The sequence below is a fragment of the Theobroma cacao genome, chromosome 4 (assembly GCF_000208745.1).
Source record: "Theobroma cacao cultivar B97-61/B2 chromosome 4, Criollo_cocoa_genome_V2, whole genome shotgun sequence".
Taxonomy (NCBI): Eukaryota; Viridiplantae; Streptophyta; class Magnoliopsida; order Malvales; family Malvaceae; genus Theobroma; species Theobroma cacao.
Genome location: NC_030853.1, coordinates 20,140,632 through 20,157,362, shown reverse-complemented (window position 1 = coordinate 20,157,362; position 16,731 = coordinate 20,140,632). Strand labels below are relative to the sequence as shown.

General features: G+C 33.4%; 2 protein-coding genes across 2 annotated transcripts; one reads left to right on the top strand and one right to left on the bottom strand.

Annotated features, from left to right (window-relative positions):
• LOC18601917 lies at nt 8,991-10,859 on the top strand. The gene is made up of 2 exons (XM_007033011.2): nt 8,991-9,124; nt 9,255-10,859. The coding sequence occupies exons 1-2, from the start codon at nt 9,071-9,073 to the stop codon at nt 10,668-10,670; spliced, it is 1,470 nt and encodes a 489-aa protein (XP_007033073.2). The 5' UTR covers nt 8,991-9,070; the 3' UTR covers nt 10,671-10,859.
• Nucleotides 15,456-16,370, bottom strand: LOC18601915. The gene has a single exon (XM_007033009.2). The coding sequence runs from the start codon at nt 16,297-16,299 to the stop codon at nt 15,880-15,882; it is 420 nt and encodes a 139-aa protein (XP_007033071.1). The 5' UTR covers nt 16,300-16,370; the 3' UTR covers nt 15,456-15,879.

Below are 16,731 nucleotides of genomic sequence, written 5' to 3'. Positions count from 1 at the left end.
GGTGAGCAAATTACACTGGTAAAAGTACAGAGATTGTGCTTGAAGACTGGGGTTAGGAGTATATCGACTCCTAGAACTGTGAGTGGACAACTTATCGTCTTAAATATCTAGAGTTATTATACTTGTTTGATGCTTTTATTGAATGGTGAGCTTAAATTATAAAATATTATGTTTTCTAATTAAAATGTTTTTTAATAAAAATGAGATTTATATTGGTTTTGAAATCAAATATTATTTTGGAAAAATTGAGTATATGGAGACTGTGTTGAAATTTATGATTTTATATGTTATTGAAATTGTGGCTTATGACACTATGGTAGCATGATGGCTAAATTTTTGGGGTTGGCATGAAATATATGAGTAGTTTTGGATTGGTCTCGGTAGACTGAATTACATTTTATTTGCCATATTATGCTATTGGAATTTTTATGGGTCTGGTGGTATATTAAACGGTCACTGCAGTAGTGGGGGTTTCCATGGATTGCTTATGAGAGGGGCACGGTAACCCAATTATATACTTACCTCCGGGGGGGAGATGTTGGGTGAAGTATCTCCTGAGGTATGATTTGAGTGCACCTCATGTTCAAGCCACCACGTGAGAGTGAGACTCAGCCAACGCCAAGGAACGGCTGTGTGTTAGATGTGAAAACATGTTTATTGGTATGGGTCATTGAACAGCCTTGGCGGTTTCAGTGGGATACCTTGACGAAGGTACCCGCGAGAATGATTCTGGCAGGGGCCAAGTTTAAGAAATTCATAAGCCGGGAAATTTTGATGAAAAGAAATTGTTTGGTATAGATTGAAACGAATTTTGTGTTATGAACATTATTGAGATATAACGTTTTTATATTGTCTCCATCTACTCAGCTTTAGATGCTTTTGATGGTAATTGTTTACTCACTGGGATTATTTAATCTCACCCCTCTTCCTATCTATTTTTTAGGCTCAAGACAGTTTGTTGATAGTTGATTAAGATAGGAATTAATTTCGGAGTGCATCTTAGAAAGTAAGGGTTCGTAGCCCTACACCTTCTTGGTCAGTTGAGAGCCCACGTGTCATTGTAAAAGTAATTTTATACTTTAGTTATTTGATTTAAAGTATGTATGAACATATTTAGCTTTTACACCATGTTTTTGACGGGTTTTGGTGTTTTCGAAGAAAAAATGACGAAAATGCCCCTGTGAGCTAGAAAATAATATTTTATTGTTTTCAGTTGAAAACAACTTATGTTTTCTTGAAATGCGAGATTTAATAACTGTCGCTCACCGGGGAGATGCGGAAGCTGATGCTAAGCCTTGCGAGGTTCCGATCGGCATTCGGGGTAATGAGTGCCTATCGGGATGTCGCGACGGTTGTCACGAGCCCAATGGGAGTTCCGAGTCGTGACATCATGCCTTTCAAAATAAAAATAATAATTGAATATCACATCCATTTGATCAATAAAAGAATACATTACTTAGTCATCATTCTTATAAGGCATTTTTCATTTGTTAGCTATTGCACTTGCAATTCTTTAAATGATATTGTAATCATATCATTATCATTAGACCTATCCATGGTTCGGATGGCTGGCCAAGTCCATGGACTTGACCTGATCTAGTCCATCTATGTGCGAGAAATTTGATATTTGGATTTGATTGGATTCGATTTGAGACATTATTATATTAATATTTATCAAAATATTAAATATTAATATAAAATATTTTTAAATATAATTAAAAATATTAAAATAAAATACTTTTAAATATTTTAATAATAAATTTAATTGAACAAATTTAAATGAATAGATGTGAGTGAGTCAAGTCTAAAATAGAATCTAATTTTTAGAGGTATCAATTGAATTTGGCCGACTCAACTTGACCCAAAGGCATTTCTAATTATCATGTTCATTGGTATTGATTTTCTTTAATTTTTTTCCTTGAGCGCTCATGGGAGGCAGATCCAAAGAACAAAAGAATTGCAAACCTACATAAACCTAAGAAGTAATAGATCAACTAAGCCGTAAGATTTCATCCAACCTAAAGCAAATAAAGAAACAGAAAAAGAAAATCATTGAATTCTGTGACTAGCATTAATTTGAAGTTAATTTTGTATGGAGTGTTTAGTGTTATACGCAAGCATAAATAGACTAATTAAAAAATAAATAAATAAAGACTCTTTTTTAGTCAAAAATAGATAAACGAAGACTTTTCCATCTCATACCACTTGCAATTAATGGGATCATCTTATTATAGTATAATGTGATGTGACCATTAATAATTTCTTAGGCAGTCTTCCAATTAACATATATAGATAGGCTAATTTTATAAACTAATGCATGCTACAATTTTAATGAAAATTTTTGGTAACACACACACACACAAATAAGCACACTCATACATACTAATAATGGAATAAGAATCAGGTTTGACTTTACATTCAGCACTTATTCTATTTTTCTTAATATGCTTATAATAACTACATGTCACAATTATTAACAATTAAATAGCCTTGTATAATTAGTATTGATAAGCGTATTACTAACTGCCGATATGAAAACTATGAGAATATTGTCTAAGAGTGATTTTTTTGTGTGTTATAATTCTAAAGAAATTATAATTCTAAGAGGGTAAGGGGCAATGACAAGGGGAGGGGGGAGGAGCTGTTAGAACGCTTTTGTTATCGAGCGAGCGCAACGCATCATTCTCCCATTCCAGTTCACTCTTATCTTGTGTGAGCTCAACTGAAGGGATGACGTCCACCAAACACCGGTGACCTTTGCTTCCTCAAATCATGACATCTGGCCTTTTGCGGATGGATTAATTCATCAGCAGACATTAGCAAATGGAAACCACTTTCAATGGGCCCCTATGCTACTCTCTGCATGAGATAAAATCCAAGCAAAATGTTATAATATACAACCTTTTTGTGATTTTTTTTAAAGAAATTATAATTCTAAATAATTAATATTTAATTATACATACAAATTTTTGCTACAAAATAGATCATAGTCTTCCCTAGACGATACTAAAGTGTCAAAATAGGAATATACAAAACCACAGATAACGTCAGTACATGGCAAAAACAAATAAAGTAGAAAAAGATAGGATAACGAGAACCATTAGTATGATTTTATAAAATATATGGGGAATATTGAATCAAACGTTTATGAAAGGGAGATAATATATTTTGTGATCAAGTTGGAAAGGGAAAGAGGATAAGCATGATGTTAAATAATTATCGATAACCTCACCCAAAAACCTTGGATCCTTCTATTGGCATCCATTTAAATAGATTCACTCAAAGCATATAAACAAAGACTTTTGAGGTCTATTTCATGCAACTTGCTATTGCTATGGATATCTTAGAATAATAGAGCATAGAATAAGAGTCAATTTTTTTATCACTTAATTTTTTAATATTTAAATATTTTGATTATTTAATTTTGAAAGATAACATTTTGATCACTAATGTTAAAAATAATATTTAGAGATTTTTTTCATAAAAAAATATTTTTAAAAAAGAAATAAATTTTTTTGGTTAAAAATTCTTGCCAATGTGATCGTGATTACTAGTAAAACAATATATTGATGTGAATGGTGATATGAAATATCATCTGAAAATTTGTTACCTTTTAATGGTTGAGTAATTACAATAATAACATTTATATACATTGAGGATCAAAATGTTATATATTAAGGTTAAGTGACTAAAATAATATAATAAGTCATAATTCTAATGTTTACTCATATTTTCTTCGTCATTTTTTATTTCAATTTGGGAGGCAGTTGAACCAACATAGACTGACTTTATACACTAACAGATCTTTAAATATTTCAAATACAAAAAACTAGTATTTTTGGTCCAAACGTAATTTTAGACTCCAACTTCAAAGTTTTACATTCTCTTCATTCACAAACCTAAAATTATTGGCTCATCGTCTTTCAAACAATAAAAAAGCGAATCAAAGTAAGAAAACAGAAGGAAAAAGGGAGCAAAAAGGAAAGAGAGAAGCAAAAGCTTATGCATAAAACAATTGATAGTGCCCAAAAGTAAGAAACGTCGGCTTCACTCATATTTCATACAACAGCGGTGCATACTTTTCCACTTTCTCCTTCAAACTCTCACCATCAATCCACATATAACTTAAGCTATAACTACCGCCAGAGGTTATTTTCACTGAATTGGATAAAGTTAAATACTCAAATAATTCCTTGAATTATATCATAAAAGTCAATTTAATTTCTACTTTTTATTGCGTTCAAATAAACTTTTTAATTTTTTTTAAGTCAAATAAGTTTCTCTCACTAATTGTTAGCTAACTTTCATTAGCCAACAATACAATAAAAATTTTGGATACCACGTTATCTATCATGTAACATGTTAACGTGTAATTTTGATGACATTAATGCCACATGGCAAATGACGTGACATAAAAAATTATTGACTTGGAATTGGGTTTCCAAATGTCCAAAAATTTTTTATTAGAGATTTAAGACAAAAAATTAAAACAAATCTAATTGTTTCAAATTGATTACCAACATTTCTTAACTGATTACCATCTTCTTAATTAAAATCATCCTTCCTAACAAAAAAAGAAAACCTAATCCAACTTTTTCAGTTTGATTGAGGTCATTGTTACTTGACTGAAAATTGGTGTAGAGAAATCTGAAACTACCCAAAAAAATTTTGAGAAGAGGAAAAGTAAAAGTAGGACACACAACATTTTTATAATACTGAAACTAGCAAAGACATACAATATTGTTCCACAATAAAAGAAAGTTAAATCCTTCTTTTTTTTTTCTTTCCTAGAATTTGTAAGGAAATATGCCCTTTTCTTTCCTAGAATCTCTAAAAGAAAGTCAAATATTTCTCTTCTCTTCCTTAGAATCTGTAAGAGAAATCCGATACTCTTGTCTTTCTTAAAATCTGTAAGAGAAATCTGATAGTGTTGAATTTTATTTACTAACAATAGTAAATTTTCTCTCCACATCTTTCACAATTTTTGAAAATTCAAGACTACCCAAAGAACAAATTTTAAAAGAGGACATTTTAATACGTTGGGTTTAGGGAATGTTGAAGAAAGTGAAGGTTTTTTTTGTTAGGAAAGATGGATTAAATTGAGAAAATAGTAATCAATTAAAAAATAATACTAATAATTTTTGGACATTTAGATGGGTAAAAAGGAAAAAAAATCCAATTCCCAATCAATAATTTTTTATGTCACATCATCTATCACGTGGCATTAATGTCATCAAAATGACACATCATGTCACGACTCAGTACTCCTTTCGAGCCCGTGACATCCGTCGCGATATCTCAATAGACATTCATTACTCGGAATGTCAATCGAAACCTTGCAAGGCTCTCGCATCAGTTTACATCTCCCCTGTGAGTAATAATTACTCAATATCATGTTTTAAGGGAATATAAACCATTTTTAAATCAAAACAAATAAAAAATAATTTCTGCCACACATGGGTATTTTGGTCATTTTTACCCAAACATTTTGAAACCTGGTAAAAATATAGCATACGATCGAAAAATATACATTTCTTATCTAAAAATAATTTTAGTAATCTAAATCATCCATTTAAAATGAAATTTTGGCTAATCAAACTAAATAAAATATTATATTTTCTTATAAAACAATATTTATAGAACTCTGCGTAAATAATTTTTGTAGTGTAAAAGCAAAATAAATTCATACATATAGTGGCACACGTAGCCAGGTATACAAAATATTCTACAATGACATGTGGGCCCCAATATAACCGAAAATATGCAAGATTGTAGACCTTCGATTTTTAAATATACAGATCCAAAAGCAATCCTCGACAAAATCGGTTGTCTACAGACTGTCCTGAGCCTGAAATGGGTGAAAAGAAGGGGTGAGTTTTTATAAACCCAGTGAGTAACCAAAATTCATCTATAATATCTAAAGCCGAGTAAATGGAGACAGTTAAATCATCCCATCATAATATAATTCATAACATTCAAAACTCATTTCATTCATATAAAATAATTACATTTCATCACAAACAATCAGTAAGGCTTATGACTTTCTTAAAACTTGACCCGAGCATCCAACCGAGTTCACCAAGGCTGTTAAAACGATATATACACATAAAACATGTTTTTACGTTTAAAAAAGTAGCCGTTCCTTGGCATTGGTTGAGTTTCACCCTCACGTGGTGGTTCGGCGTGAAGTGAACTCTAAATATACCTTAGGAGATACCCTCTGCGCCTCTCATACTAAGGTAAAATATAATAGGGTTTACTGTGCCCCTCTAATAGGCTGGTCCACGGAAACCTGCCCACTGCAATAAGCTAATCAATTATCCCACCAAATCAATAAAAATTTCAGCAATATGACATGGCTAATATGATATTACCTAGCCTATGTCACGGCAAAACAAAACAGTTTATTTATTCCACACAAAACACAAATCCAGCCATTTATGCCATCACATTGTGATAAGCCACCAATTCAAACCATATATCAAAACACGAGTAAATAGTCTCCACTTACTCAATTTTCAAAACTAGTATTCAATTTCAAAACAAGTTATAAAACTCATTTCATTTAACCAACAGTTCAATTTTAAAACATAATAATTTACCATTTAAACTCATTATTCTTTAAAACATAAAAACGAGTAAAAACAACTTTAGATAGTTAAGATGAAATTCTGTTACTCACAATAGCGGGAGTTTGGAGTACTTCTATTCTTGGTCCTCGGGTACAAATCTTTACTCTTATTAGAGGGCTCACTACCTATACATAATACATGACATGTAATTCAATATATTCGTGCCAAACTGTTATAAAACTATTTCAGGCTCTATATGAATGCATGAAATTGAATGAGAATTGTTCGAATAATCACTTAAAGACGGTGTTCTATGTGGGTTCAATTATGATCGGACTGAATTTGTATTCGACCTAACTCGAACTATACACTGTTGAATTAACCAAAACATTCGATTCAACTTCAAATATATTCATTTCACTTCCAAAATTCCAAATACACCTAAGTACCTCAATTAGCCTAATTGTGACTTAATTCACCGTAATCGAAATTCATTCCGATTTCGTTATTCGATATCATAAGTCATCAATTATGAGCTAAATAACTTGAAATACAACAAAATCCATCATCAACATGTTACCCATAAAATTCGGCCAAAGAGGGTTGTTGAAGGGCATGTGATTTTCTTACTTGTTTTTCATGCCAAACATCATCAAACAACTAAAAACACTAAGATATCATGAAATCTAGCAAAATCCACCATCAAAACCTCTCTCCCTAAGTTCGGCCAGCATGTATTCCTTCATGGAAACTTGTGTTTCATCCATAGAAAATGAAAAAGAAAGCATGGGTAAGGTAAATCTTAAGCTAAAATTGAAAAATCTTACCTTTGATTGTTTTGTTCCTTGAAATTCAACAAATTTCTCTTGGATTTTCTTCTCTAGGGTTTGCTCTTATTATTTTCTCTTTGTTCTTTGCTTTGGCCGGCCATGAAGAGTGAAATGGGAGGAGTGTGTGTTGGTTTTTAAAGGGAATTATAAAAGGATTAAACTTTGTCACGTGTCACCATGTAATTGGTCCATGCTTAAAACTTAAACAATTAAGCATTTGCTCACCACCACATGTAATTTCTTAATTATCTAAAGTATAAAATGATAATAGGTGAAATTCATGGGCTTGACAAGTGTTATGGTGGTGCAAAATTCCAACAATTCCAATTACGTCCCCGTGGACACATAAAATGACCGTTTTGCCCTTATGTTAGAAAAAATGTCAAAATTGAAAATTTTCACTTCTAAAATTCAAATTATGTTCCAACTAGTCAAACTTGGTCAAAAATTTCATCCAACATTCCAATTTTGCCCTCGGGTGGCAAAATGACCATTTTGCCGCTACGTTATGAATATTCCTAATTTGACTCTAAATTAATCATCGAACTCCGAATCATCATATTAAAATATTCTAAGGTTCAATAACTCTCAAATACATCCTAAAATCTCTATTCAAACTAGTTCGAGGTTTTAATCGACTTAATTGTACCACTAGGTACGATACCGACTTTTAACGATTTTTCGAGGCATCCAAGTATGCAGACATGCTATCAAATACATGAATGACATGGCAAGTATATAATAGAGCTAGGCTTGACATGTCAACATGCCACGTGAAAGATGATGTAGCATTGACTAACTTTTGTTAGTCAATAGTTAATGTAAGAGACTTATTTGACTCAAAATAAAAATTTAGGGATATATTTGAAAGTAAAAAAAAAATAAAAACTAAATTAATTTTCTTAGTATAGCTCAATGGCTTATTTGTGTGCTTAGCCAATTGATAAAATCATCACATTAGTTAGTTTTCAATATTGGCGTTTATCTTGGATGCTCGACCTCTATAAGATGATACTTTTGAGTTTTGATGCTAATTTTATTAAAATACTAAACAATTTATCTATTTTATACAAAGGAAAACAAATCTAACTACTTATTAGAAATCAAAAAATATATTATTACTATTATTTTATTTAAATTTTATATAATTTAATTAATATAATATTAGTATAGAGCTATTTATATAATTATACAATTTAATAGACCTAGTGGCTACATTTTTATATAAGAAGAAGAAAATTGAAAGCCATGACACGCCTCATGTACAGCATATGGCGTGCAAGTTTCACCCAAAATTTTAAATGAATGAGCTGTAGAGAGGGATGGAAAAAGATTGACATCGACAAATAACAAATGAGTTTTACCCTTTTCGCCTACTATGTGGCATAATTTCCAGCTGCTATGTCTTTCTTCTTCTTTTCGTTTCAGCCACAACAGTTGGCTTTTTTTGCTCCCAGGTCTTCTCCTTGGGGAATCCTTTCCATTGTAATTTCTTCTTAATTTTTAATGAATTTAGTTGATTTGACTGAGCAAAAATCAAAATAAAAAACGAGAGCCTCTACTACCATGCTCAATTGCTTATAAAAGGCTTTGTGGACTTGAAGTAGTTCAACCTCACCCTCAAAATCACTAATAGAAGGTTCTTGTTAGAGACAAGAAGAAAAAGAGATGGTTCTTCGGTTCATTTATTCAGTCCTTCTATTGTGTCTTCTGCTTTTAACGGTAATTTTTAGTTTAGTTTCTGGTTAAGCATATTTCTAAGACAACCAAAAGTTTTTACTATTTGCTGAAGTTTATTGGTCTTTTGATTTTATCTAACTCTATGCGTGCTTTGAAATTCCTATATATACAGTGTGACCATGGCGATGCAGTCAAAGATCTGAAAGAAAAACATTGCGATGAAGAGGAGGGAAAGACTTCTTCTTTGTCGTCGTACATCGCGCGCCTCGAAAGCAAATATAAACCTAGTTATGTTGTATATGAAACTGATGAAAAGATTGCACGCCTCGAAAGCAAATATAAACCAGATTATGGAGTGGATGAAACTGAAGGAAAGAGTTCTTCTCCATCTTCTTACATTGCTCACCTCGAAAGCAAATATAAACCTGGTTATGTTGTAGATGAAGTTGATGAAAAGATTGCATGCCTTGAGAGCAAATATAAGCCAGGTTATGGAGTGGATGAAATCGAGAAAAAGAGTTCTTCTCCATCGTCTTACATTGCACGCCTTGAAAGCAAATATAAAGCTGGTTATGTAGTCGATGAAGCAGAGGAAAAGATTGCACGTCTTGAAAGCAGATATAAACCTGGTTATGGAGTGGATGAAGCTAAGGAGAAGAGTTCTTTCCAATCGTCTTACATCACACGCCTTGAAAATAAATATAAACCGGGTTATGTAGCAGATGAAACTGCCGAAAAGAGTTCTTCCTTGAGGTCTTACATTACAGATCTTGGAAGCAAATATAAACCTGGTTATATAGACGATCAAGCTGAGGAAAAGAGTTTGTCTCAACCATCTTCCAAGATGATGGAGCATCACAGCATGGAAAATCACGGGGATGATGACATTGGAAGTGAAGAGGTAGGCGTGTTCACCATAGATGACGTACGTGCTTTCCATGTAGGGAGGAAACTAAGCACCTTCTTTTCCATCAGAAACCCTTCTCTTTATCCTGGTTTTTTACCTAGAGAAATGGCTGATTCTATCCCTTTTTCATCATCAGAAACCTCCAAAATTCTCCAATTCTTCTCAGTCTCTCCTGAGTCACCCAAAGGCAAAGCCATCAAAGATACACTTAGAAGATGTGAAATTGAACCAGCCAAAGGGGAGACCAAAATCTGCTCTACCTCTTCAGAATCCATGCTTGAATTTTTGAAGAATGCTTTCGGGGAGGCTAATTTCAAGTTAATAAGCACAAGCCACCCGACGATGACAACCCCAATATTGCAGAGTTACACAATTTTGGAACCTCCTCGAGAGATTGAGTCTCCAAAGAAAGTGGCATGTCATCCCTTGCAATACCTTTACGCAATTTACATGTGCCATTACGATGCCACTGAGACCAAGATTTTCAAAGTCCCGCTAGTTGGTGACAATGGAGATAAAGTGGATGCTCTCATTGTTTGCCACATGGATACTTCAGCTTGGAGCCCTAAACATACTGCATTTAGCTTGCTTGGTACCAAGCCTGGAATTCCTGTTTGCCATGCTTTTTCTGAAGGTCATGGTGTTTGGATTGAATCCTCTATACCTGTTGCTACCATCTAAGTGTACCTTGTTCGATGTAGCTCTCCAACTATATCATGCTTCTGCTATCGTACAATTCTAATCACCATGCTATCTGTAGTATAAAAAATAACAGTGTCCAATGTAATATATTCAAGTATGTGAGGTTAGAAGTTGTACTTGGTCTTTCTATGTAGTTTTTGTAACATGGCACTTTAATTTCTATGTCACTCAGAATAAAATCTTAAATGGTTCACAAAAATTACTGTTGCTTGCTGAAAAATGATCTCATTGTTAAAATCATTGTTTAAAATGATTTTAAAGCACTCAAATAATAACATTTAATCCAATATGAAATTTTGAATAATGGAAGAATTTAGAGTCGTTATCATGAATCTATGAAGACATACAGAGTTCAAGAAATGGATAGGAAAAGTGCTACATTTGAATCTTTATTTGAATGATGCGTGTATAAAATGGAAAAGGAAATATATCTTCATGAGTTCAACTCCCAATGGGGATGTGAGACCTCGACCTCTATGGGCTCGTAACTAGGCATAGACGCAATAACACGGGCTAGGGGTAATTTCGTTATTTCCTTAGAAAGCCCCTAAAAGTAAGTTTTAAACAATATTAAGGCCTAAATAAGCCTAAGGCATAAATGGATGATTAAATATGGGTAAAATGACGAAGGAAATAAAAATGGTGATGATTTTCACGGTAGGGGCAAAATGGTCATTTCTTACCTCGGCTAAAAATTTTTAAGTTTTCATGAACCCGAGCATTTCTAGACCAATATGAACCTTGTCCTAGTGTCAAAGGAGCAAAAAGATTGCATAAAGGATTGGAGGAAAACAAGTTGACTTGTGAGGGCATTTTGGTAATTTAAATGGAGTGGATAAGCTTGGGCTATAAATATCTCTTTCTTCCAACAACTTCTTCTCCCATTTTCCAGCAGCTTCTTGTTCTTCTTCTTCCTTCTTCTCTTTCATGTTGCTTCCAACCTCCATGGAAGCTTGATATGAACCACCATAACCTCCCTCAAAATAGCTCTATTTTTCATGCTTTTGGTGCACCCTTTCATAAACCCTTGTGCTCTTCCACTCTCACTTTAAAACCCTTGAAAAATCCTACTTCCATGCTTTCTCTCACTAGCTAGGTTAGAGAGAGAAAGAGAGAACTCCCATAATAGATTGAAAATTTTTTTGAAAGAATTTCAAAGTTACAAGGCTATCAACGTGAGTAGTAAATTGGAGTTGAGTTTTAAGTGTTGAGAATGTCTAGTAATCAGATTTGTGAGAGTTTATTTGTTGGGATTGTTATTCATTTAAGTGTGATTAGAGTATTGTAAACAATAGCCATTTAATGGTAGTTGGAAACTAGTTAAGAATGACTAGTAGAACCCAATTTAGAAAATAGTTTTGGAATAGTATTAATGTCAAGTTGGGTTAATGGTGATGTTGTTGTGCATGATAAGTTCCAACGAAGCCCCACCGTCCCATTTGGACCATTAGGGAAGTTAGAATCGACTAAAGGTTCAACGAAATATTGGTGAGTGGACTTGCATTTCAAACTTGTTTTGGGAATGCGAATGTGTTTGCACAAGATATTTGAATGATTTTATCCAACTTTTCTTTGCAAATGTGAGCTAGGGAATAAGCCTTGATTAAATGTTTTTGATATTGTGAATTGTGAGATGTGTATAAGGATGAATCCATATGCTTTATATTATGTTGGTATGTATGTATATATCTTATGAATATGTGCTATGTATTGATGAATGATGTTGGGTGGTGATGTTGAAGTGTGTGAGTAGGGAGTGCACACATGATGATGATGGAGTGTGCGAGTAGAGAGTGCACATGTGATGATGACAGAGTGTGCGAGTAGGGAGTGCACACATGATGACGATGTATGTATATGTAAATGTGTGTGTTATAGAAAGTTCATGAATATGGTTTATGGATGAAATGCATTTGAAATCTTGCATGTTGAACTTTGAAAATTTCTAGGCATGTTTAAGTTGAGCTGGTCTTTGCAGCTAAATGGCCTATCTTTAAGAGAATCAAAAGTTGTTGTTGGTGTCCTGTTTTCGCTGCAGTGAGAATGAATCTCGCTGTAGTGAGAAACTCTCAGGTTTGGAGGGGTAATGCTGGCTGGAATCTCGCTGCAGCGAGAATGCATTCTCACTACAGTGAGAAAGTTACTGTAGCTTCTCATTGCAGCAAGAAACTTTTTGTTTTATGGTAGAAATTTCTCTACAGTGAGAATGAATCTCGCTGCAGCGAAAAACTTTCTGTTTTGTTCCTTATTTTGTTCGGTTACTATCCTATTTTTCACTTTTTTGGTACCATAGTTGAGCATGGACTTCTAACATTAAGGAATTAATTAGTTAAGTTTGAAATGAGGAGGTTTAGTGAGAAACCCTCGGTCAATTGAGAAACCCTTGTTTGGCTAATAACTTGAATCCAAACTTTGCTGCAGCGAGAATGCCTTTCCGCTGCAGCGAGGACTCGTCGTTTATCTGACTTGATATGCATGAATGTTATTAAAGTTTTCACTCTCCAAATCCTTTGTTGAGCATGGACCTTTTTCATAAAGTGATTTACTCATGTGGGGTTTACATGAGGGGTTTTTAATAAGAACTAAAACAAATTGCATTGTTTTGAAAAATGAATGCATCATGATTTCGTTAAACATTCCTTATTGTTTGCTTGTTCCCTTCCTGTTCACTCACTGGGTTTATACTCACCGTTTTTAACTTCATGTTTTCAGATCAAGAGGCAGCCGGTAACTAGATGGAGGTGTCTTTGTAGATTTGTATCTTTGGTAGGTATCAATGGCATTCAGTAGCTACACCTTCACTGTGGTCACTCCGCTGGAAGCCCAGAGTCATTTTGTTGTAAATATGTATAAGTGATGTAAATTATTAAATTGCATGTTTTGACAATATATGTACATTTTGATTGGTATGCCACTATGAGTTGGCAATGCTTAGTATTTTTTTGATTCAAAGTTATGAAATATAACTTAGTAACTTTTGATGGAATGGTGAACAGGTCATATAAATAGGCTTGCTTGGACTTAATGGACTACGTCCATTGGGTCCATGCGCTGGTCATGGCTCGGAATTTGAGTCGTGACAAGGGACTTGAGCCATTTGGAAAGTTTAGAAAATAAAAAGAAATTTGTGAAAAAGGAAATGATACCTTGAAGCAAATGAGAACCTTAGATAAAATTTATAAACTAAAAAGTGATATATAGAGATCATTCAAAATAAACTATGATGCTTAAAAAAACACCAATAGGTGTAACTCCAATAAAAAAATAGAAACCACAATATTATACGTCCGAAAAGGGCCTAAGAGGTCTTCAAATTAAAGACCAAAAGGGTTGGCAAAAGAAAATTCCAAAAGGGCAAAATGAAAATAAAAGCCAAAGAACTCAAAAAGTCTTCAAACTATTAACCCAAAAAGGATTGTGTTCGTGTGGATACAAGAACAGAATAGTGTCAAACACTTCGACTGTTGTTTAGGACTAGTATGGTAATAATATAGTAATAAATATACTAATGTTTGACATTTTTACAATTTTTATATTTAAAGCATCAATAAATATACTTAATTAATGGGTTAAGTAATAAGAGATAATTGCTTTTCTCTTAAGCAATTGAGATCATAAACATCTAGGTTGCTTACAAGATCAAAGCATCTGGATAACCAAGCTTGCTAACCTTGTAAGCAGACTATCTTTTTTACTGTTTTCTAAGTTTTTCTTTAAGTATTCCTTATATATACTTAAATATCAAATTTGACGCGCTATTCTTTTAACTTATTCTCTTTATCTGTTTTATCAAGTGACAAATTTCATCCCGTGAATAATATATTCAACAATATGACATATGAAGGTTAATCGGATTTTACACTATGCAATAAGGAGTAACCAATCCCAAAAGTTCTCACCCCTTCTACGCCAAGATTCAAATCCAAGAAGTCAAAACTTTTAAATTAATTCAAGCCTCTTGGGAAGTGGTAATTTAAATATAATGTAACGGTTGTTTTTCATTTACCCTTTAACCAATGCGAAGAGATTCAATTTAATAAAAAAATATATGGGTAGATAGTTTTTAAGCATGTGCACAATGTATTTCTTATACTACTAAATTATATTATTTAATAAATAAGAAAAAGAATTTGGATTTTTTGAGTATTTGGTTCAATCTCAATGTGATTTTTTGTTCAATCGAATGAAAAATTTTTAGTAACTATAGTGAAATTGATATAAAATCTAGGCAAAAAATAATACTTGCACCTAATCCATGTGTATACTTACACACAAAGAAAATATCCGTGTTTTCTCAAAACTTGACCTGATTTCGTGTGCATGCAATCTCAATGTGATTACATGTATCTTCTACACTCAAATAATCAAAGTTGTTTTCTCTTTTTTATCAAAATATAATAAAATTAAATATTACACATTTTTTTTACACATGATTCTAACTAATGCTTTAGCCCTTTATAAATACACCCACAAGCATGACATTAATATGGGTTGAGCATCAAGGGACTCAGAGGGGATGCCGTAAAATTGAAAATTGACAATCTAAAATTTGAATTAACTATTGTAACCTTCGTAGAGGTTAATCTAATCGAAGTTTGAATTTCTTTTCCTTTTTTTTTTCTTATTTTTGTTATGGAGTGATATAAAAGTATTTGGTAAGGTACTTTTTTTAAAAAAAATAAATGAAATAATCGATTATTAATGTATTTGCTAGTTTAGTGAAATATTATTTAATATAATAGCATTAACAAGTGCACCTTTAAAAAAAAAAGAAGCAAGATTTCATTACTAAATATAGCTGCACACTTGCTGCCCATTTTGGTACCAGACTATGATTGATAATCTGATGTCGAAAAGAACAAAAAGACCTGCGCATAACCTCCAGAATACAAACCAACCAACAACGGCCGACCTAATCACAAATGGCAATGCATCATGCAGTTGCCTTAAGCCCTCCCACTAAACACAATCCACTCAATATGGCGAGCACAGTATGATTTACAAAATAGAACAGCAACAATATAACACAAAATAACAACACCCTGTATGAACCGCATCTGCCACAAGACAGTATTTACAGAGTCAGTAATATCAGATAACTATACACCGATGGTGGATAAAATGTTGTTATAAATCTCAAGAAACTCTAACATTTTCCCGAAGGAATAACTTGAACTCTGTTATCTCCTTAAGTAGAATCGGCTGGTAGAAGATTTCCTTGAGAATCATACAAAATCTTCCCTGAAAAATCCAATGGACGACAACGTTCTCCCATGATAATTGTCTTCCTCCAAACAGCTTCATCACTTCCGTTATAATCTTCTTCCTCCTCTGCCTGCCGTTTTCTCCAAGAAATCATCTTCACCATCAGCTGAGCTTTACTTCCAAGGTTGCTGTTCATCTTTGACAGCAGCTTCCTTTCACTTGACATGCTTTCTTCATTATTTTTCTGCCTTTGAAATCCCCTGTTTTTGTGTGAAGCACAAAGGAATACCGTGATCGAAAATACAGAGAAAACTGATAGAATAGCAAAGAGGAAGTTGACTGGTACAGGTGAAAATGAAGGGTTCTGCAGGGCGAGGCTTACGATAAGAAGAGACCTCGCCATGGAAAAGAATAGTTAAGAAACGAACGAGCCCAAAGTGAGCGGTTTAATTGCTGAATTTTAAGCTCGGCTTCGACAATAAATTGATGGTTTATATTACAGTAGGGGAATGCTATTTCTGGATTTGGTCATCAACCGCGACATGATGTGGTACTGATGCTCCACAGGATGCTGACGCGTCATCGTGTGGTTGGATGATGGTGCAAAGTGGAGACCGTCGTGCTTTGCACGGTGACATTTACTTGACCTATTGACTTGGGTCGTCTTTGGAAGTCTAAAGCTCTGAACTAGGAAGGTTGAATGCTGGCTACCAGATTGGAAAATTAGACTTTAGTTTTTTTTACTGAGCGGAAAAACCTCTTATTTTGACTACCCAGAGATTAACTTAATTGATAAGTTTCTATCTTGACAAATAAGTGATGTTGGATCTTAATC